The 24,067-nt window shown below is 44.2% G+C and overlaps 1 protein-coding gene across 6 annotated transcripts in view; it reads right to left on the bottom strand.

Annotated features, from left to right (window-relative positions):
- Positions 1-24,067, bottom strand: part of NEDD4L (NEDD4 like E3 ubiquitin protein ligase) — a 365,506-nt gene that overhangs the window by 160,875 nt on the left and 180,564 nt on the right. For all 6 annotated transcript variants that reach the window (XM_043889411.1, XM_043889412.1, XM_043889410.1 and 3 more), the window contains one exon: positions 837-918. Coding sequence is in view for 3 of the 6 variants with exons in the window: in XM_043889410.1 (XP_043745345.1) it covers positions 837-918 (82 nt within the window). In the remaining 3 variants the exon portion in view is untranslated. The remainder of the gene's footprint in view (positions 1-836; positions 919-24,067) is intronic.

Raw genomic sequence — 24,067 nt, 5'->3', positions numbered from 1 at the left:
TGAATTAAGATATAAGTATAGATATAAATCTATGTTCTAATGTATTTTATAGATGCAAATAAAAACATGGAAATATGAATTAAGGTATAATTATGGAAACAAATCTAATGAGATCATGTCTGTAAAATTTAGAAAAGTGACGCATATATACACATATACACAGAATTTTACTGTTAAGATTTTTTATTTGTTTTCATGTAGCTAAGCAAGTATTTTGCTTCCTTTGGTAATACCTGTTTTAAGTTAAACCATTCCCTTTGTTCCTACCAAATCCACAAGCCACTCCATTTCATTAAATATATTTTAAATGGCTTTAAATTTCTTTTTGTAAACTAAGAAGTCAACAAGAACAAATCCATCTTTTGTTTTATTCTTTGCAGGGAAAAAAAATTGCTACTGGTAACAATGCTTCTTTGAATATTGCTTTTATAGTAAAAAAAAAAAAATCCATCTGCCAATTCAGGAGATAGATATAGGAGACCTGGGTTTGATCCCTAATTGGGAAGATCCCCTGGAGGAGGAAATGGTAACCCACTCCAGTATTCTTGCCTGGAGAATCTCCATGGACAGAGAAGCCTGGCAGGCTACTGAGTCCATGGGGTTGCCAAGAATCAGACACGACTGAGCATGCACGCACTTAACCAAAAGCCAAAACCAATGTCTCAGATTAATACTGAAAAGTTTGATCTCTGTTGAATTTACAGATTTCATACTGAGAGAGGTTTAAAATAAAAATACTGCCAGCTTAAAACAAAAACATCTACAAAGCTCAAAGACATAATTAAATCAGATTAAATTATTATTTAAATGATGTTTAATTAAGGATGGACACTTACCTTTTTAATTGTTTTTGTTTGTACCAAAGCAAGTTCCCTGTTCTCATCTGCTACGTACAATGAAAGTTTCACATACGGATCACTGTAAGAAAAAACAGGATTATACTTTTAAGAATACAAAGAAGAAAGCAGCCATAACCTAACCGAAAATGCAAAAATATCAGTTAATGACCCAGTTTATGTAAATATTACAAACTAAGCAGTGACATTTTCAGCATGCTCACCAGGGAAATATACCGAGAAAAGTTTCTGACCAAGGATGTTTATTTAAAACCAAAACTAGCATGAAACTCGTATTCTAACTTTAAAGATCATCTTCTCTATTATTAATTAAAAAGAATTAATTTGCTGTAGTTTCTTTTTTCCTAAGCACATTCAGATTCTGGAAAGATTATACTAAAAATTATTAAAAGGCATATAAAATTTGTCCAGATTAGCAAAATCTAGCTTGAAAATTTAGTTTGCATCTTATTTTTATTCTGATTTCCATTATGTTGGTAAAAATTATTTTTCTTTCAGTGGAGGTAAAACAGGCATTGTTTATCTAAACCAACACGTATCATCTTATAGATGAAAAGAAAGACACATATATATAAAATTAAAGCCCAGTAAGTCAATAGAGAGTTGCCCAAAGTTACAGATTGCAGTAAAGTCTTGATTAAATTTCAGGTTTCCTGACTACAAGTTCCAGAATTCTAATAATTTCCTTGGGAAACTAAAAACTTTTAGCCAGAAAGTATACTGAAAGCATACTTAATGTGGATTATCTACTAAGAACTTGGTAAATCCACTCATCATATGTTCTAGAGTTGCTCATACTAGGATAGCTCAAATCTAGTTAAGCTACAAGAATCTGGAGTCCAGGGTCTTCTGTTTCACACTTGGAATCCTTAAAATCATAGAAAGGGCCTTCATGTATTCAATTCCAAATTTTCACTCATCTAATTATCTATAGCCGATGACTTATTTTCTCCCAATTTGAGAATTATCCTTTAGTAGTTATACACCATGACTATTAACTCTTACTTTGCAACGTCCAAGGTGTTTCTAAAGATTATATGGAACATCATAAAATGCTTAAACATTGGTTTTTATTCGATAGCTCAATAAATAGGCCGTGATTTCCCTTAAGGAAAGAGAAAGTGACAAGATGCAAAGTTTAGTATTAACAGAACTATATTTGATATATATCCGAAAGACAGAAATCAAGAGTCAGTGAAAAATACCGATGGTATACACCTGTAGTATTTATTACCCATAAAATGCATCTTAGTGGAAGCTACAACACATCTCCTTAAACACAAAAAAACCAACAATTTGCTCTGTTATATTCTGAGTAGCTATTTATTTTTTTTTAACATTCTGGTTTAGAAGAAGGTATTAGTTAACCCTTTGTCACTTATCTATAAACCATAGATACCTTTTCACTAAAGGACATCTAACCAGACACACCTACTCCTTCTGATCTGGACACACTCAGCCTCAGAATAAAGACAAATCAAGAGCCAGGATGTAATCTAGGTTTAAAGACCCCGAGACCACCTTCCTAATCAGAGTGATCGTCTGGGTGATGGATCAGGAGCTTATTTCTAGGGTCAGTGGTTCTCTGGCTTTAGCATATCAGACTTGCCAGGGGAAGGGATAGTTATCATAAGATTGCTTGGGCTCCAACCCCAAAGACCCCCACAAAGGTCTAGTAGGTCTGGGGTGGGATCAAAGAATTTGCATCTCAAACAAACACCCAGTGATGCTACTGCTCGGGATTCAGGAATCACTGTGAGAACTACTGCTCCACATGGTATCTGAAAAGAGTATTTTCCAGCTATAGACACCAATTTTCTATTTCCAGCCACCAAGTTATTGCTAAAAAGAGCTCACGGCCTGCTATCCCTGTTACCTCAAGAACAGGCTCCCAGTCTGCCGTGGAGGTGCACACACGCTCACACACACACACAATCCCACGTTACGGAGAAGACAACGGCCTCTGCTGACTGCTATCTCTCCCCGCCATGCCCCTTGGCTTTCACGACTGCTGCCTGTTACATAACTGCTGGAAAGAGCCAGGCGCTGGCTTTAATGGGGCATCCACGTTCTTCCTCTAATCACCTGACCTCAGTTTATACTCCCTTGAAGAGTTCACAGTGATTGAGGGTGTGGTCTCTGAGTCTGGGACAGTGTCCCCTAGCTGTGATGAGGAAGGCTGGTCTGCATCTGTCTTGAGTGTGCATCCAGGTAGAGGTAGGTACTGGGTGACGACCTGAAGGACTGACCAGGAAACTTCCTGGAAGAGAATTCAGGGTGAACAGAGAACCAAAGGCCAAGGTGTGGGAGCTGGTGAAAGGACAGTAGGGTGCGGGTTCAAGGGGAGGGAGCACAGGGCTTGGGGAGGCTGGTGAACGGACGGGAGGGTTCAAGGCGCTGGGTAGGGTGGGGCGGGGAGGGGAGCCCTGCCCAGGGGGCTCTCCCTTTCTGAAGGCACAGCAGCACCTCCTCCATCAGCAAATGTTTACAGAGAGACCACACTCCCGGCACGCCAGCGCTAGTGAGCTGGGGGAACCAGTGGGCCACAGCGAGGACTAAATCAAAGGTCAACATGGATATGCATGGATAAAGAAGATATGGTACATATATACAATGGAATACTACTTGGCCATAATAAAAAAAAAAAGAATGAAATGATGCGATTTGCAGCCAGCATGGATGCAGCTAGAGATTATCATACTAAATGAAGTCAAAAAAAGAAGGACAAATACCATACGCTACCACATATATGTGGAATCTAAACTATGAAACAGAGTCAGGGACACAGAGAATAGACTGGTGGTTGCCAAGGGGTGGGGGTTGGCGAGGCACGGACTGGGAGTTTGGGATTAGCAGGTGCAAAGTGGTGTATATAGGATGGAGAAACAAGTTTCCACTGTGTAGCAGCAGGAACTATATTCAACATCCTGTAATAAACCAGGAGGGGAAAATACGATAAAGAAGGTATGTATATGTCTATTTCCAGTTGTCATGTATGGATGTGAGAGTTGGACCATAAAGAAGGCAGAGCACTGAAGATTTGATGCTTTTGAACTGTGATGCTGGAGAAGACTCTTTGAGAGTTCCTTGGACAGCAAGGAGATCAAACCTGTCTATCCTAAAGGAGATCAACCCTGAATATTTATCGGAAGGATTGATGTTGAAGCTGAAGCTCCAATACTTTGGCTCCCTGATGCAAACAGCCGACTCATTGGAAAAAGACCCTGATGCTGGGAAAGACTGAAGGCAGAAGGAGAAGAGGGCAACAGAGGATGAGATGGTTGGATGGCATCACTGACTAACTGGACATGAACTTGGGCAAACTCTAGGAAATAGCGGAGGACAGGGAGGCCTGGTGTGCTGCAGTCTGTGGGGTCACAAAGAGCTGGACATGACTGAGTGACTGAACCACAATACACACACACATATATAATTGAGCCATTTTCTAGTACAGCAACACTTAACACATTATAAACCAACTATGGTGGTGGTGGCTTAGTTGCTAAGTCGTGTCCTACTCTTGCGATCCCATGCCAGGCTCCTTTTACCATGGGATTCTCCAGGCAAGACTACTACTTCAATTAAAAAATTAAAAACTTTTTAAAAAGATAGCTTAAAAAAAAAAAAAGACATTCATGAATGGCCCTTAGCTCAGCTGAGTGAGGATAACACTTTCCCATTTCACCAAGGGGAAGGCTGGAGCAGAAAGGTGCTCTGCGGACAAGGCATCAAGCATCAGAGAATGAGCAGGGAGATGCCAGCCCAGCCTGAAGAGCCATCAACTCTGTCTCAACTACAAGCAGAGCTGGAACCAGCACCACCATTACGGCTACGGCCGCCACCGGCCCAGCACCCAGCCTCCGTCAAGCATCTGTCTGCACCCAGCCAGTACTCGTAGGCAGCATCTCACTCTGCTTTCTCCATAAGCTTCTGAAGTTGGTACATGTTTCAGATGAGAAAATGAGAAAAATCAAGCAGCTTGTCCATGGTTAAAAAGGAAAGGAGGAGATGGGAAGGAACACAGGCATCTTTGCTCCCGAATCCAACCCTCTTGAGTGGACGGATCCAGCCTTCCCGCAATATGCTACGCTGACCACCAAAACAGCTGGCCGGAAGAAATGTCGAGGGGCAGGAGTTCTCAAAATTCTGCTGAGTTGGAAAAACATTATGTGCTGTAACTGCCATTATGACCTAGTCTGTACCTTATTTATCCATTTAGCTGCACCAGGTCTGAGTTGCAGCATGCGGGATCTTTAGTTGCAGCATTCAAACTCTTGGTTGGGGCACATGGACTCTAGTTCCCTAACCAGGGATCAAATCCAGGCCCCCTGCATTGGGAGCTCAGAGTCTTAGCCACTGAACCATCAGGGAAGTTCCAGGGGGGCTGTTTTAGATGGCTCATCTTATTTTCTTATCCAACTCTGGTTGGGGGAACAACCAGACTTGGGCTGTGTCTTAAGCTTTAAGGAAGATCACACTTTTGAGATTTTATCTCCTTCTCAACACTCCAAATAACCAGCTGTGTGACCTTGAACAAGTCACTTGAGTACTCTGAACTTCGATTTTCCTATCTCCCAAATCAAGAGGCTCGGACTAAATCAGTGGTTTTCAAACTACAGACGCAGCAGAGCCCTAGTTCTGTGCAACTATCTCAGGATAACTACAGGTTAGAATTTGCACCTTAATCTGTCTTATACATTGGTTTTTCATATTAGAATTTTTTGTGGCCAGGGTTCTATAACTTAAAAAATTAAAGCCACTGGACTGGAGGACCCCTTTTGGTTAGAATATTCTGAATCTCAGAACAATTTGAACTTCCTTCTCTTCTTTCATAGTAACAATAGCCCAGCCCATTTTATGAAAATATGGACTGACTTCCTGAAGATAAAATAGGAATAGAGAATAAAACTCTACTCTCTCCATCAGGGTATGAAAGGTGAAGTCCACAATAGTGAGTATGAGAAACCACTCCTGATCATCACTTCAGTTCAGTTGCTCAGTCATGTCCAACTCTTTGCGACTCCATGGACTGCAGCATGCCAGGCCTCCCTGTCCATCACCAACCCCCAGAGTTTACTCAAACTCAGGTTCATCGAGTCGGTGATGCCATCCAACCACCTGCATCCTCTGTGGTCCCCTTCTCCTCCCACCTTCAATCTTTCCCAGCATTAGGGTCTTTTCAAATGAGTCAGCTCTTCACATCAGGTGGCCAAAGTATTGGAGTTTCAGCTTCAACATCAGTCCTTCCAATGAATATTCACGACTGATGTCCTTTAGAATGGACTGGTTGGATCTCCTTACAGTCCAAGGGACTCTCAAGAGTCTTCTCCAACACCACAGTTCAAAAGCACCAATTCTTCGGCACTCAGCTCTCTTTATAGTCCAACTCTCACATCCATATGTGACTACTGGAAAAACCATCACTTTGACTAGATGGACCTTTGTTGGCAAAGTAATGTCTCTGCTTTTTAATATGCTGTCTGGGTTGGTCATCACTAGGGTGATATTTTACACATGTTACCAGCTTCTAACCAACTTACGTACTAGGTCTCAAGAACACATCACCCGAGCAACAACCAAACCAAAAGGCACAAGGCGTGGGTGTGCCTGGAGCCAGGCTGAGGAACAGTAAGCGTCGTCACCAGCTTCTTTTCCTATGCTTGCTCGCTGTCTTCACCTCCAATGACCTTCATCTGAACGTGATGCTCTGCGGGGGGTGCGGGGGGAGGAAGACTCCAGCTCCCAGAGACTTTTTCACACTGATTCACAGAAGCCCCCCGATAAAGGTGGCAGTTCCAGAAGAACCGACTGTCCTCTGACAGGCACTTATCTGACCCTCACTGTCTCCGCACCTTCACTACAAAAGGCCAGCCAAATCCCGAGGCTGATGGTAGGTTATGCTCGAGGCTTCCCTCCCCCCTGCCGAGAACACCAGAAGGTCTAGGAAAGACACAAAGAACCGCGTCTGCACCTTCTCTTGTGGGGAGTAGATACAGGGCATAGCTGTAAGGGTAGAGGGTTCTGGTTTTTCCATGTTACTTCCTATATACTGAGGATTTTCGCTGCTGTTATTAACCATTAATACATAATGCTTTTATAATTAGTAAAATAAAAAAAAAATCTGGAAGGGCACGGGGGGAAGTAGACAAAATGACCACGGATCTTCTGCACTGCTGCTTCTTCATCGGTGCCTGTGACCATCTCCACTGAATCTCCAGTCTCAACTTCACCAACTCTCCAAGTGACCTTCAGACAGTCACTTAACCACTCTTAACTTAGGTGGTTTGTCAAGGAAATGGGAATGACAATTCCTAATTCAGAGTATCACTGTAAGGATCAGAGGATATTATGTATTAATATTAGGGCCCACTTCAGCACCAAACACGCAGTATAAGTGCCCCATAAATGACAGCTGAAACTGTAATTCTGTTTTTCCCTCTTTCAAGACTGTTGAGGTTCTCCGTTGCTCCTTCCAAGTCCCCTGCTCCTGAGGCGACGGCGGATCTGACCTGACACTGATTACCTCATAGTATAAATTGGGGGCCAGCCAAACACAGCACCTTAAGTATTCCGTGCTTCCTCGTGATTCATGCTTGTGGAAGCCGTAAGGGGATCTGGTGGAGATGAGCAAACTGGTCACCTTATTTACAACAAAGCTCATTGCAATTTACTCTTGACAACCAGTTACTATCCTAGTGTCTGGTGTGTGGTACAGCTCGGGGCTGGCATTAACATTCCTCTCTAAGCAGCTCAATGCTTTGTGGATTAGAGGAGACATTCCTTTTGGCAAACCTTTTGCTGTCTCTGCTGCGTACTGAAGCTACTGAGGTATTACATTCTTTCTTTTCAGTCCTTCCAAGGAGACAAACTGATAGTGAAGTCGTTCAGTCGTGTCCGACTCTTTGCGACCCCATGGACTGTAGCCTACCAGGCTCCTCCATCCATGGGATCTTCCAGGCAAGAGTACTGGAGTGGGTTGCCATTCCCCTTCTCCAGGGGATCTTCCTGACCCAGGGATTGAACCAGGTCTCCCGCATTGCGGGTAGACACTTTTACCGGCTGAACCAAACTAGGATTCAAATAGCATCCCAGTATTAAGTAAGTAGGGTTTCCCTGGTGGCTCAGCAGTGAAGAATCTGCCTGCAATGCAGGAAATGAGGGTTCAGTCCCTGGGGCGTGAAGGTCCCCTGGAGAAGGAAATGGCAACCCACTCCAGTACTCTTGCCTGACAAAACCCATGGAGAGAGGAGACTGGTGGGCCATACAGTCCATGGGGTTGTAACAGAGTCGGACACGACTTCTCGAATAAACAACAATAATAAAGTAACTGAGGACTTGCTGCATTCCAGACAAGGACACAGGCATCACAAACAGAAGACGGTGTCCCGGGCCCGTCTGAACGGGGTGCAGAAGCAGTGGCTGGGACACAGTGCCAAGGACTCTGGCACGCGACACTTCTAATATAAAGACCGCAGGGCTGCAGGCCTGCTCTGATCTTAACCAGGACTCCAAGAATTCAGAGACGGGTCTCATTCTGCCTTCATCGCCACTAAGCAAAAACAGCACAGATGAGGTCATTTCTCAGGGAGGGGTAGAAACAAGACTTGCTGGGTTTCCCCACTGCTCAGCCTCCCGGCCGCACTGAACAAGGACAGCTAGGCCCGCCGTGTCACTAAAGCGGTGACCCCCTCCACCTGAGTCACCCAAGCGCTCCATGATAAACCGCAGACTGGAAAGGCGAGTCCTGCTGCACCGGTTACTTGCTCATTTTTCGCAGACTGGTCTTTGATGAGACCGACGTACTCTTTTCAAGGAGGCAGGAGAGTGGGGGGGAGCGGGGAAGCCGAGAGGAGGGCGAAGTGCTCCGGGGGTTAGGTTCAGACTGCGCCACCAAGCCGGAACGGCACCGCCATGTCCACCAGCTAGAAACCTCTCTTTCCAAGAGGCTGGGCTATTACAAGAACAGTGAGAACGGTCTTCGTTTTTCAACCATGCCTCCTGTGGGAGCACGCCACCATCACCTGAAGGAAGCAATCATTCTTTCCCATAAAATGAAGTTGCTTAATATGCTGCCGGGACAGCCTGTAAAAACATCCCGTCTTTGTTCCCTGTGAGCAAAGAGCTGAGTCTAACGTAGCATATTACATAACACTGTAGGTCAAATTTATTTTGACTACCTGATGTATGATACACTAAAACTTGGCTAACCCAGAGAAAATTTCATTGGAAAACCTTTTTTGCTGAAGGTTTCAGCATACCTTTCCACTTTCACTATCATAGTCAGTGTTACATGAGTTACTAGTATCTGTAATAAAGAAATAATGCAAGACACTCACAAACCAATAAGGAAAAAAGTTAGCTAGAAACTGTGAGATAACATATCACATGAATATAGGTGATAATATCAAAATGGAAGTTTTCATCTAACAAGTGGTCACGGATGCAAAAAAGCTAACACTTTCTAAAAAGAGGCAGACATTTTAATACTCTACTACTGCAAAGAAATTATCACAAGTTTTTCTAGAAAGCAACATGGCAGGAGGTATCAAACATTCAAAGAATTGGTGCCTTTGATTCAACAAATCTATTTCTAAGGATTAATCCCAAAGAAATAATCAGAGATGTAGGCAAATATTTATCTGCAAAAGATACTCATTACAGCATCATATGTAAGAAAAAATTAGAAGCAACTTTCCAGTCCAAGAAAGAAGTGATTATATAAATTATGGTGTAATCATCTGCTAGAATATTATAAACCAGTAAATCGTCATTTCAAAGAATATTTTTCATTGGGAAAAAATAATCATAGTATAACATTAAGGAATAAGCACAGTCTAAAACTGTGACTAATTCTATATATATGCAAAAGTAATTGAGAAAAATGGAGCTAAAGTTAGTCGTTCTCTCTAGATGACAACTTTATGAATTATGCTTATTTTCTTCCTTGTGGTTTTTATTTTTTCTAGATTTTCTACTGTGAGCAAGTACTACTTTGATAAGTACAAAAATTATGAAAATAACAATAATAGTTACATATGTGCTTCAACTATAATATACTCTTTAGCAAGGCACAAAACCTTGTAATTTCAGGGTTAGCCTACACCTTAATAAAAACCCCAAAGAGCTTCAGATGCTTTTCCGTACCCAGAAAATTGCCTTAAATGGGTGACTGCTGAAGATTTTTGAAAGAAATATGCACATACCTTCCAACCCTTGACATTTACTGAAAGGCATGAATTACACTCTGAAATACGTCACTTGTCACCAACACTGACAGTAAGCTGCTCTTAAATATGTATGACCTTTCAACAAATGCCAGAAAGGAATGGGTCTACTACAGACAAATGCATTTTTAGTTTTGTCCAAGGGAGCTCAAGAGGCATTAGAACTTTGTATTATAGCTTAGGTGGAGGCATAATCCTCCCAGACTTGAAAGCCACAGTAATCAAAACAGCATGGTACTGGCGCAAAAACAGACACATGGATCACTAGAGTAGAACAGAGAACCCAGAAATAAACCCGCACACCTTTGGGCAATCAATCTTCACCGAAGGAAGAAAGAATAGACGATGGGAAAAAGACAGTCTCTTTGCAAGCAGTACTGGGAAAGCTGTACAGTCACATGTAAATTAATGAAGTTAGAACTCACCCTCACACCCACACACAAAAATAAACTCAGAATGGCTTAAAGATGTGACACCGTACAACTCCTAGAACAGCACATAGGCAAAACATTCTCTGACATAAATCGTAGCAATGTTTTCTTGGGTCAGTTTCCCAAAAGAAATAAAAACAAACATATGGAACCTAATCAAACTTACACACTTTTGCACAGCAAAGGAAACCATAAACAAAACAACCTAAGGACTGGGAGAAAATATTCGCAAATGATGTGACTGACAAGGGCTTAATTTCCAAAATATACAAACAGCTTATACAACTCAATGATAAAAAAAAGAAAAAATCAAACAAAAAGTGAGCAGAAGATCTAAATAGACATTTCTCCAAGGAAGACATACAGATGACCAATAGGCACATGAAAAGATGCTCAGCATCACTAATTATTAGAGAAATGCAAATCAAGACTACAAGGAGATATTACCTCACACCAGTCAGAATGGCCATCATTAAAAAGACTACAAATAACAAGAGCTGGAGAGGGTACGGAGAAAAGGGAGCCCGCCCACTCTGTTGGTGGGAATGTAAATTGGTACAGCCACTGTGGAGGAGGCTCCTCAAAAAACTAAAAGTAGAGTTGCCATGTTGATCCTGCAACCCTACTCCTGGGAATATATTAAAAACAACAACGATAATTTGAAAAGATCTATGTACTGCAATGTTCATAGCCACACTATTTACAATAGTCAAGTTACAGAAACAAGGTAATGTCCAGCAACAGATGAAAGGATAAAGAAGATGTAGTACATATACACAATGGAATACTGCTCAGACAAAAAGAATGAAGTAAGGCCACTTGCAGCACCATGGATGAAGTCAGAGGTTATCACACTAAGTGAAGTCAGAAGGAGAAAGAGAGATACCATGTGATATCATTTATATGTGGAATCTAAAATATGACACAAGTGAACTTATTAGCAAACCAGAAACAGACCCATAGACATAAAAAACAAACATGGTTAGCAAGGGGGAAGGGGGTAGAGGAGGGATAAATCAGCAGATGCAAATCACTGTACGTAGAATGATACACAAGGGCCTCTTGCACAGCATGGCTTCCCTGGTGGCTCAGTGGTAAAGAATCTGTGTGTAATGCAGGAGATGTGGGTTGGCTCCCTGGGTTGGGAAGATCCCCTGGAGAAGGAAATGGCAACCCATTCCAGTATTCTTGTCTGGGAAACCCCATGGACAGAGGAGCCTGGCAGGTTACATTCCATGGGGTCGCAGGAGTCGGACACGACTTATTGACAAAACCACCACCACCACCGTGGGATAGCCCAGTGAACTATATTCAGTGTTCTGTGATAAACCCTAATGTAGAAGAATATGAGAAAGAATGTATGTATGCATATAACTGAATCACCTTACACCAGAAGCTAACATAGCATTGTATATCAACTATATTTCGACTTAAAAAAAAACAAACTACAGTTTAGGCATATTCTGTGAAGCTGCTGGAAAACACACTTTTGGATATCTCAGGAATGACTTTGCTGTCTGGAGCAGCTGGTGGTTTACTTCACCCCAGCACCTTCCCCCTCACCCAAGGCTCGAAATGGCTGGTCAGGATGAACCCTCTCCTCATCCCTTGCCATCTGAAACAAGGTTACTCGCTGGTCCCAACCCTGGATCCCAGGGACCCATGGGGGGCGGGGTGGGGTGGGGACGCGGGAGTACTATAAGTGAACTGTTTATCTCTGACACATATATACACAGTTCTGTTTATATCTATGTAGATACGCACCAGCTCATGAAAATATTTAAGCTAAAAGAGTTTGCTTTTTTAAACAATTTTAATTAAAACCAGTGTATCCTTATCTTCTGGTAGTATAAATATCATTCAGTAGTATAAATATCATTCATTCATATTCACACAGCCATCAAAGAAAGTGACAGTTGTGACGTGCCTTTATCTCCAGCATTTTCTCTTATGTGTTTTTCCCAGACATGTGCTATCACCAGAGATTAAGAAAACACTTTTTTCTTTTATGCTAGTAATAGTTTAATAGAGCCAAGAGAGATAGCAACTCACAAAGTCCTAAGGGAAAAGGGAACCCAGAAACTGCTCCCTCATCAGAAATTGTTCAGTAATTAATTCCTCAAATAGAGTGTCCATCATGCACAAAGGACTGTGGTGGACACCAAGGGGGAAGGTCAAAGAAATGGGGGGGGGGAGGTAAATAGATATAGAATCTGCCCTCAAGGAGGCTATCTACCCCTGCTCCAGAGAAACCAAAGTCAGACAACAGTGAATGCATGTAACGCAGAGGTCAGCTTTATGAAAGTTGGCTACATAGATCTATTAAGAATTCAAAAAAGTCATCAATTTTTATGACTGTTCTCAGGTGATCTGAAATGCAGGGACAATTATGAACACAGTGACCTGCAGTGTTATTTATGAAGTGCTTTCTGACCTCGCAGCACTGTGCTTGGTCCATTACGTATGCATCATCTCGAGTCCTCAGAATGACCTGCTGAGCAGTCATGAAATTAAAAGACGCTTGCTCCTTGGGAGGAAAGCTATGACCAACCTAGACAGTGTATTAAAATGCAGAAGCATCACTTGGCCAACAAAGGTCCGTCTAGTCAAAGCTATGGTTTTTCCAGTAGTCATGTACAGATTTGAGAATTGGACCATAACGAAGGCTGAGCACCAAAGAATTGATGCTTTTGAACTGTGGTGTTGGAGAAGACTCTTGAGAGTCCCTTGGACTGCAAGGAGATCAAACTAGTCCATCCTAAAGGAGACCAAACCTGGAATATTCATTGGAAGCATTGATGCTGAAGCTGCAATACTTTGGCCACCTGATGCAAAGAGCTGACTCGTTGGAAAAGACCCTGATGCTGGGAAGGATTGAAGGCAAAAGAAGGGGGCAGTAGAGGATGAGACAATTGGATACCATCACTGACTCAATGGACATGAATCTGAGCAAACTCTGGGGGACAGTGAAGGACAGGGCAGCCTGGTGTGCTGCAGTCCATGGTGTCTCAGAGAGTCACACACCACTTAGCGACTGAACAACAACGATAAAGCAGGATGTTAGCAATCCCCATTTCATGGATGAAGAAAAGATGATGTCCTCATGTGTGCACACGTGAAATGCCATGGAGCCGTTACAAGGGGACTGATGAAGGATTTGATGTAGTTGCCTGCACTCTGTTTACAGAGAAAATTTAAAAATATAATCAACCTATATTAGCAAATAAAATTAAACCGTAAAAGCAAACACACTTACTGCATTATAAACATATCAAACTGTTAGGTAGTTAGAATAGGGAAAAGGAGTCCAAAATGGCAGTGGCTAAAAGACAAGGAAGGGAAAACCTGTGAAAATAGAACAGAGGAAGGTCCGAGGACCGGAGTGAGGACTTCAGGTAGAACAGCGCTCCTGCCTAAGCCCAATTTGCATAGGACAGGCCCAGGGGGGAGGAAAAAACATATAAAAAGAGGAGCCAAAGAGCTGGGGTGCTCTTCTCTTCGTGTCTGTGGATCGACGTGCCCTCACGCCTCGAAGATGCATTGGCCTGCTATCTTCTAAATAAAATAGAGCTGTAACACTGATTTGTCTGAGAGCTATAACACGGTCCGTTTGAGACCTGAGAGCTATAACATGGTCTGTCCAAGACACAAGAGCTGTGACCCACTGAGGCGGCTTTAATGTCCGTCACTCCAAATCCTTGGTTTGATAAAACAAGAGCCGAGGAGCAAACACTCGCCTGACAAAACTATAAAACAGTGTTCATCACTGTATTTGCAAGACCATGAGAGATTTTTTTTTTCTTCCTTTCATATCTCTCTATACTGCAAATGATGGGGATGGTCACTATTTAGACTGGAACGCTGAGGCAGTGAGGTGATACAGCCAGTCCCTATGGCCAGCTGCTCCCACCTCTCCCCCACAGTGAATTCTCATTGCAAGTGGTGCCCCCCAAAATGGCAGCAACCAGAGATCTCAAGGGACACATATCATACTTGTGTCCGTATAGTAGGGAGGGGTGGAAAGTACTTCCAACTTTAACATCACTCTCTAAGTGAACAGTCGCCTTCCTTTTCAAGTAACGGAGTGGAGACATCTCAAAGGGCCGTTAAAGAAAGGCGTATAAACACCAAGTGGCGCAAAAACAAACGCCCTTCCTCAGCGTCCCCGTTACGTGCCCTGTGGGGGAAATGTGCTTCATCGCCACTGTAATGGGTCCACCTGCGGGGCCACTGAAGGGATGTTTCGTTACCATGTCAACATTCAGCGTCGCCTTTATCATCCCTTTAGGGGGTTTTAAAAATCCACTCTGCCAAAGGCCCCAAAGTGTTCTCCCCCGTGAACATTTGGTGGGTGGGTGGTGGGGAGCAATTCAAATCATGCATTTATAAGAAAAATGACCCATTTTCCAAGCTGATTAGAACAGACCACACAAAAGCACATCGTCTGAAAATGTAGTTCAGAAACGCATCACAGCACATGCACGTCCTCAAACCGTAAGTACATAAACAGCCACTGTTCAACAACCTGAGTGCTTACCAACTGTGGAGGGTTTCACTGCCTAACATGAGTGAATGGCCAAAAGGAGTAATCCATGAAGAGATGTTTTCAATGTGGAGTTCTCAGATTAGAAATGGTACAACAAAGTTAAAACTACTTTGAATCATTTTCTCATGGCATATAGTAGTCCTGTCTCTTAATATGCAATAAACATTACAGACATCATGGAAATCTTTGGCCAAGTGAGATCACTACTTCAAATACTATAATTACATATGCCATTAATTTCAAACTGCCATATGACAGTTCAGAGGTACTTTTAGTCACTTTCTTCAACCTTTATATGAATAGTCATGTTTGTTACCTTCCCACAACTAGTCCAGCATAAAGTAGTAGCTGGACCTCTAAGACCCTTACCTCAAGGACCGTGGAAGCTATCACCATAGGAGTATGTAAAAACTATAACCAATAGATACATGTATTCAGACCACAAACAGAGACAACTCAAGTTCACTTTATATAAACTTTAAATAGCCCTTAAAGGCTCTGGCTGAACAAAAATCTATGTATGAATCATTTCCTCATTATCTCCTATCACAATCCCACAGACAGTTTCATGAGCAGATATTTGTAAAAAAAAAAAAAAAAGTGATTTTAAACACACACACACAATAAAAGAAGTCATACTATTGTTACTTAAAAGAGCATTTGGTCTTTGTCAATAAATTATTTGTGTGTATTTAATTGATTAAAAAAGGTCCCAGAAAAATGTCCAATGGGAAATAAATATACTCACAGGACAATACAGAATCAGCATAATAAATATATGCCTGCTTTTAAATTTACCATACAACTAAATTCATATTTCATTTTCAGCTTTCACTGATGCTAAATATTTATGTAGGTATCCTACTTACTTATGTAACTGGAATTAACATAACCCTAAAGCTGTAAGTTTTCAAAGACCAAGTTATGCCTAATACAGTTGTAAATTCCCTTACCAAATGCTCCACAGAATTAATTCCTGCCTAGAGAAGTGTTATCAGCTGGAAAATATTCATGCGAAGTGTTTAGCACCAAGGGTAATAAACTTGTAGAAGTGAAGGGGACAGGAATTCCAAGAGGCTGTTCAGGCAGGAACTCTACAGATGGGGCAAACATGTTAGTTACAGAAGCAGAAATGAGTCTCAAGGAAGAGTTCACTATACAGGACTCTCCCACATCACCATCAGAGAGGAGAGCCTCACCCCCTGCCTTTGGGCCCCTGCTGCCAAGAGAATCCTGGGCTCATTGGTAGAAAGTTTGAATCTAAGGAGCCCTATGGGTCCTAAAGAACTGTGGGACCTAAATGCTCAATCTTCCCCAAAGAAGATCTTTGAAAACCAGAGTCCGATTCTACTATTTAAGCCGTATACTGGGCTTCCCAAGTGGCGCCAGCGGTAAAGAATCCACCTGCCAATGCAGGAAACTTAAGAGACCTGGGTTTGATCCCTGGGTCGGGAAGATCCCCTGGAGGAGGGCATGGCAACCCACTCCAGTGTTCTTGCCTGGAGAATGCCAGGGACAGAGGAGCCTGGCGGGCTACAGTCCATGGGGTCGCAAACAGCCAGACATGACTGAGCATCTGAGGACACCATAAGCAACATGTGCTCTATACTCTGGCAGAAAGAGAAAGGAAATGTGCTCAACCTGGTGACTGTCCCGGCCAGAGAAGGCAGTCCACGTGGGGCACAGGGAGAACCACCACATGAGAAGTCTTGTGTTGCAAAGAATGTGAATCCTATGACAAATGAGGAGGTTGCTGAGATTTATCATGGAAACATTTTTTAAAATTCAAGTATCGTTTCAGGCCTTTCCTGGTGGCTCAGAAGTAAAGAAGCCACCTGCCAATGCAGGAGATGCGGATTCTGTCTCTGGAGGCATGGCAACCCACTCCAGTCTTCTTGCCTGGGAAATCCCATGGACAGAGGAGCCTGGGTTATAGTCCATGGGGTCCCAAAGAGTCAGACACAGCTTAGCAGCTAAACAACAACAACGATAGTTGCCTCATAATGTTGTTTTAATTTCTGGTATACGGCAAAGGGATTCAGATATAAAACATGCAAGTTTGCCTCTGTTAATCCCCAGCTTCCAATCCATCCTTCCACAACCCACCTTTTGGTAACCACAAATCTGTATCATGGAAACATCCAAATATTCCTCCTAAGTGCCTCCTCCCCCTTCTTAAACCAGTCTCCTGCTCACCTTTTGCCAGGGACCTGCGGAAGGCTTATTCACTCTTATGCTCACTTGGCAGGACCTGCATTCTGGTGGTATTTGCTCACAGTAATGATTAACTAGAACCATCTGGAATACCTCCACATACCCTCCCTGCCGTACGTGCTCTCAGACAAGGCCTCTGCTGCGGTGCAGACGTGTGGATTCCAGCGCCCAGCATCGCCGCAGCGGCTGGGCTGCCTGTAGAAGGCCTGCTGACGTGAGGAATTCCTGCGAAGAGGTTCTCACCACGTGCACACGTCAGGGCTGCCTGGTGGGCTGGGCCCAAGCCCACAGTTTCTGATGCAGATCTGAGGCAGGACCTGATAACCTGCATTTCTAACAACCTGCTCACCTGGCACCCCAGTTTGGGAGCCACGGAGATTCTGCCTTGTCTTTCTTTCTCCAGGACCCAGCGCAAGCAGCGCATTGAACTCAGTACCTCTGTCCGTCTCCAGGCCTTCACTGCTGAGAGGATGGGTGGAGGGGATGGACAGCTTCCTCTCAACTGGGTATCAAGGGCTCTGCCTGTCCTGCTGGGCTTCCCCTGGCCACTGGACACTGCCCACACTTCCTGGGGTCATAGGAAGGGCAACTTACAAGGCCAACCTGTAATTACAATTTACAGTCAGCACAGTTGTTTTGTTCTGTTCGACATGAGGGGTGGGCGTGGGAGCTGAGTAAAGGCAGGTCAGTTTTTGTCCATTTTTAAGAACCACCACCGTGTAATAAGAGGACAGTTCCAAGTACCCTGTAATTATAAGAGCCCATCGGGAGCTCAGTTCTAAAGGAAACAGGGTGGACCTCCCTTGCGGTCCAGTGGTTGGGAATCCGCCTGCCAATGCAGGGGACATGGGTTCGATTCCTGCTCCGGGAGGATCCCACATGCCTCGGGGCAACTAAGCCCAAGTGCCACAACTACTGAGCCCTCACTCTAGAGCCTTCCAGCTGCAACTACTGAAGCCTGCAACTACACCCCAAAGCCTGTGCTCTGCAACAAAAGAAACCCCTGCAGTGAGAAGCCTGCGCTCTGCAACTAGAGAGCGGCCCCCACTCACCACAACTAGAGAAAGCCCGTGTGTGGCATCGGAGACCCAGCACAGCTAACAGTAAATAAATAAATGCTTTTAAAAAAATAAAGGAACTGAGGCAAGGGGACACATTCTGAGACGTGATCCATCAGTTGGCTCTGAGTCTGCTGGACAGTGATTCCCACTTGTTTAGAAGTCAAACCAACTCAAACTTCTTGCAAAGATACATTCCTGGGACATTCCTGGCGGTCCAGGGGTGAAGACTCTGAGCTTCCAATGCAGAGGGCTCAGCTTGGATCCCTGGTCAGAGAACTAGACCCCACGTGCAGCACCACACACACACACAAGATACATTCATAACTGCTCTTAATTATATTTTTAAAAAATAAACTATCTCCCTCCACTCTCCCAATTTATAAAGTCAGTACCTAAAACAACAGGTAAGCAGACACTGAATCACATTAAATCACCAAGGACAGGAAAAGACTCCCCAAGTCACCATTCTGACTCAGAAGTCCATCCCTCGGTCCACCTCACCTGTGCCCTCAGGATGCAAAGAAGCAACGCTGTTCCAGCAGAAGGACTTTGAACTCGATGCCAAAGTGGACCCAACACAGAGGTGCATGGAACTAGAAAAGAGGGCAAACTCTAAGGCAGAAGACTACTCAGGGAATTCAGCCTTTATTAACTACACAGGGAGAAAAAGATACTTTTAATTAACTGTGGAAGAGCCCTGAGTTCTCAGAGCACAGACCGTGTTTGACGTCTGCTCTGCGTGCCGGGAGGGTCTCGGGACCCCTGGACATCAGAGACAGACACTGCTGAGACCCCCGGTGCTGGGTGCTCAGCCACCAAGGTCTCCAAGAAGGAGCTGGATGCAGAGGAGTAAACAGCAGCTGTGCAGACGGGGGCCAACCCTCCTGGGCAGGCAGGGCGCGTGGTGAAGAGAAGGAGGAACCCAAGGACAGCTCGGCAGCCCCTGCGCACAGAAGTGCTACGCTCTCACCCAAGTGTTCCCCACGTGCCGCAGTGCCCTAGACTTTCCTACAATCCTTCCTTTAACGTGGGTGGGAACGTCCCAGGCTTCCCAGGGGTGGGAGTGGCAGTGGTACCAGAGGTACCTCGGGGGCGGACCCCGAGTCCAGTTCCGTTTTCACTGTGATACTCTTTCTTCTTCCGGGCAAGATTTCTCTGAGGGGCATTCCTGCTGCAGAGGAGGCGAACACGAGGCGTGGCACCGTCTCAAGTCTCAAGAGGTGGCCCCTCGGGTGCCAGCCACTCAGCGAAGCAGCTGCCGGGCCACCGGGAGAGTCGGGAGGCCCCGGTCTTGAAACTGGCACCGGCCTGAATGCAGCAAAGATGCAGCAGTGAAACCACCCCCGGCTCACGGGCTCCGCTGGGTCCCCGCAGAACGGAGTGAGAGCCTAATCCCGCAGCCTCGAATGTGACCTGATTAGAAAAAGGGGTCTTTACAGAGATAGTCAGGTGAAGAGGAGCTCGTGGGGTCGGACTCTAATCCAGTCTGACCGTACTCTCGGAAACGGGGAAAACCCAGGCAGACGCGCACACTGGAATGAAGACACAAGGGAGCCGATGGCCACGTAAGCAGAAGGATGTGAACAAGGACCACCTCCAACACCAGAGGAGAGAAACTCGAGGAAGTTCTCCCTAGACCTTGGGGACAGCGTGGCTCTGATTTCAGACCTGCAGCCTCCAGAACTGAGACAACACAGTTCTACGTTTTAAGCCACCCTGTTTGTGGCACTTCACCATGGCAGCTTCAGGAAACAAGGCATCCTTCACTGGAAACCCTAGAGGCCGAATGTGTTCCAGAACTCTGACTTTCCTTCTCATGTTAGATGGTCCTGACTATTCCAGTTACTGCATAACATCCCCAGTGGGGGTCTGGGGGCAGGACCCATAGCCCGATATGTATAAATACTTGTATTATGTGTTTTACATAAAACCAGAAATACTCTCAAGTCCACTGACGTCAGGTTTTGCCACTAAATGAGTTTCCTACAAACCTACAACGACGTTTTCTTTCCAGGGCTTTTTGGATCTTTGAACTGCATGGGATTATGAACCTGTACTAAGTTCGATTCCTGGGTGGGGACAATCCCCTGGAGGAGGGCATGGCAACCCACTCCAGCATTCTTGCCTGGAAAATTCCATGGACGGAGGAGCCTGGTGGGGTACAGTCCACGGGGTCTCAAAGAGTTGGACATGACTGAGCAACTGAGCATGCACACAGACTAAGCTGTAGAACAATACTTAAAATATGCTGATGCCCCCTTGCCTACCACATTCAGACTGCCCTCCAAAGCACAAAGAACTGCCTGTGAAATCCTAGAATTACTCAGGGAAACAAAAACACTTCCTTAACTCTCAAATAAATTGGCCAGATATTTAAAGTTCTGTCTTCAAGGCTATTAAACACACAAACAAACCACCAGAGACTTGACCTTTCCATGATGGTGAGTCCTGCACAACATCACCATAAGGCTTTCCAGAACAGAATTTCAGAAGAGCGGCAAAAACAATTTGCTTCACGGCATTATGACCGGAAGGAAAAGCTACAGCCAACTCAAGGAGGGCTAGCTTATGACAAAGCCCCACCCCAACGGCAGGAAGACGAGCGTCGTGCAGCACATGTTTTCCCAGTTACCCAGATAAATACATGGCAGGTCCTCACATTTGGGCCTCCAGGGCCCTTGTGTTGTCAGGAAGAGAATTTGTATAAGAAATGAAGTTTTCATCAGGAGTAAAAATCTTGACTGATCTCCTCGCCAGCATGAGTAGCACATTTTCAAAGCAGGATGAACAAGGAGATTTTTCCCTGCATTCAGGTATTTTAAAATCCTCTCTGCAGGTACCATGTTGGATGAGACTGGATCTCTAAAGAGTGCCTGGGGTAGGTTCTAGAATTACAGAAGCTGTGTTTCGTACCCACACCACGCCCACCTTGTCAGGGTGTTTGTTACAGCTTATGCTACGAGAAGACTGCTTTATGGATGTATGTGTTTCTCCCTGTCTCTGTGACCCTAAAGGAGGAAAGTACCAAATCATCATGGGGTAGGGGTACCAAGGACAGATTAAGACAATCTACGTGAATAAAATGCAACTTTCCCAGAATAATTATGGAGGTCAGATCTCTAGTATACTGAAACTTGTTTCACTTTTGCCCCATGCTTAATCCATCATTGATGACAGACGTCTTACTACATCTTTTGTTACCTGAATGTTACTGACCAGAAACGTTTCAGTACTTACCTACATAACAAATTGCTGGCCATAAGCACTAGTTTCTGCAAAACAGGACCCATCAGTAATGAGTTAAGAATTTCTATTAGGCAATAAGCGCAGAATCCAATTAAACGACCTTGTCAATAACAGCCACATGTGTTTGATTCCCCATATACACCAATCTGCCACCTTCAAAGTTTTTAGCCCACTCATCCCTGGTGCCTTCTCACATATGGGAGATCCTCTTTTCTCCCCTTCCTCCTGTGGAAATGCTTGATCCTTCCAGGTTCCGAGCAGCCAGTACGCGCTCCTCATCTTCCTAGAACAAACCACCCTATAATAACCAGCCCCTCGGTGCTCCGCGTTCCGACAGTCGTGACTGTTGAGGCCACTCCTGTGCGGTGACTTACATGCCTTTCAGTACTGACTGTCCTTTTTCAAGTATGTAAACCTTAGCACTCTTAAATTAGGTGCATGTCTCTTACGGCCAATATCTATTTCTTAGGCTAGACTGCATTTTCCACAGGACCTTGCAGAGAACGCGCCCTCAGTACGTACTCCGTTCTTGCTTGACTTCCTACTCATCATCTGACAGGGTAACTTCTCCCCAGGGTCACACGTTTGGAAAGGTTTTCTTGCCTCAGCTGCCAAAACATGGAATTCTCATCACATACCTGATACTGATCAACTAAACACATGATGCATTTTCCATGCAAAATCTCCTTTAATTAAACTTCCTTTATTTTCCTCACTTTTCCACAGTGTGGGAGCCACAGGGTCCTTTCCTACATTGTCCTGAGTTATAAGCGAAAACTCAAAGAAATAAGAAAAAAAAAAAATCTCACAGTGAACCTCATTTTCAGCAATCACCTAATACCCCAAACTAACAGAAGTGGGGCTTCCCTGGTGGCTCAGAGGGTAAAGAGTCTGCCTGCAGTGCAGGAGACCCGGGTTTGATCCCTGGGTGAGGAAGATCTCCTGGAGAAGGAAATGGCAACCCACTCCAGTATTCTTGCCTGGAAAATTCCATGGACGGAGGAGCCTGGAGGGCTACTAGGGCGGGGGGGTGGTCACAAAGAGTCAGAGTGAGCGACTTCACGAATGCTAAAATAACAGTATGAATCACCTTTGATTAACAAAAGCAAAAACTTTTAATGAATTATGCAACTGACACACTCTTGAGTGAGAAAGTGAAATAGTCAAATCTAAAGGACACAAAAAATGTTAACGGTTGGGGACTAATTAGGGAGATGATAACAGTTAATTCCAGACACCCTGATTACACTGTTGATAAGCACTTATAAAGCTGGAGAGTTCGTATTTTTAACATGTATCACTAGCTCATTATGCACCATTATGAAATTTTTATTCCAACGGTACAAGTTCTCAGTATTTTTTTTCCATGCTTTTGTTGTCTGCCGCTGATCTCTTCCCCAAGCCTGAAAAGGTTTCCTTTCAAAATAAAGATGTGTAAACCTCAACGTGGATGTGAATTTTCACACCCGAAACAAACTCTTAAACAGCCTTTAATAAAAGCACATAATTGAGAAAACATTCATTGTAATTAGCCTCAAAATTTTTTATTGTAGTGTAGCTGATTTATATTGTGTTAGTTTCAGGTGTAGAACAAAGCGGTGCAGTTATATAATGGATTGGGTTGGCCAAAAAGTCTGTTTCACAAGGTGTTAGAGAAAAACCTAAGCCAACGATTTGGCTCTCTGTGTGTATTCTTTTGCAGATGCTTTTCCATTATAGGCTATTACAAGATATTGAATATAATTTCCATGCAGCTGACATGGATGGTATCATCCAACAGAGATCACAGTCACATCAAATATAAGCCACTTGTGGATGAGGTTGGAGTCACCACGAAAACGAGACTCAATCTCTCTCTCCACTGGGTCACCGGGGGGAAAGTGGGTTAGATGACCCCAAGCAAGGTGGGCGCGCAGGTAGCACGCTCCTCCTTACAAATGACCGCCAAGCCCTACCCAGACTGCTACTGAATGTGAGAAACAGCTCTGCATCCTAGCCAAGTGCCGCTTATTAGCTGCTGATTAGATTTACACTCCGTGTATATTCTAGGGTCTGCAATTTTGAGAAAACTTTGAAAAGCAATGAGATCCTACAGAGAACAGAGAAGAAGAAACAAGCCCTCTGCTTTTACATGACTGGCAAAGAAGTTCTTCAGAAGGGCTTCGAGCACTTTGCCAGGCAAAGCAATCACCTGAGGATTCTGTGTTAATGCTTCATGCTGAAGGAAGTGTGAGGTGAGCCCTGATGATCTGCATTTCTAACAAGCTCCCAGGTGATATGGCTGGTGGGTATAGCAAGGCTCTAAGGGTGATTAGAACACAGAGCAGTCAGGAGTGAACCGCAGGTGTGGACAAGCGCATGGATCTCATATATAGAGTGCAGACTGGGACACCCAGACTGGAGAAACACATGCTATATGCTGGTGTCCCCCCATTTCATCTTTGACCTCTTTTCACTCTACAGCACTCGCTGGGTGGGCACACACCCC

Source organism: Cervus elaphus, chromosome 27 (genome assembly GCF_910594005.1).
Source record: "Cervus elaphus chromosome 27, mCerEla1.1, whole genome shotgun sequence".
Taxonomy (NCBI): Eukaryota; Metazoa; Chordata; class Mammalia; order Artiodactyla; family Cervidae; genus Cervus; species Cervus elaphus.
The sequence above is the reverse complement of the archived record's forward strand: the minus strand, read 5'-3'. Positions and strand labels throughout refer to the sequence as shown.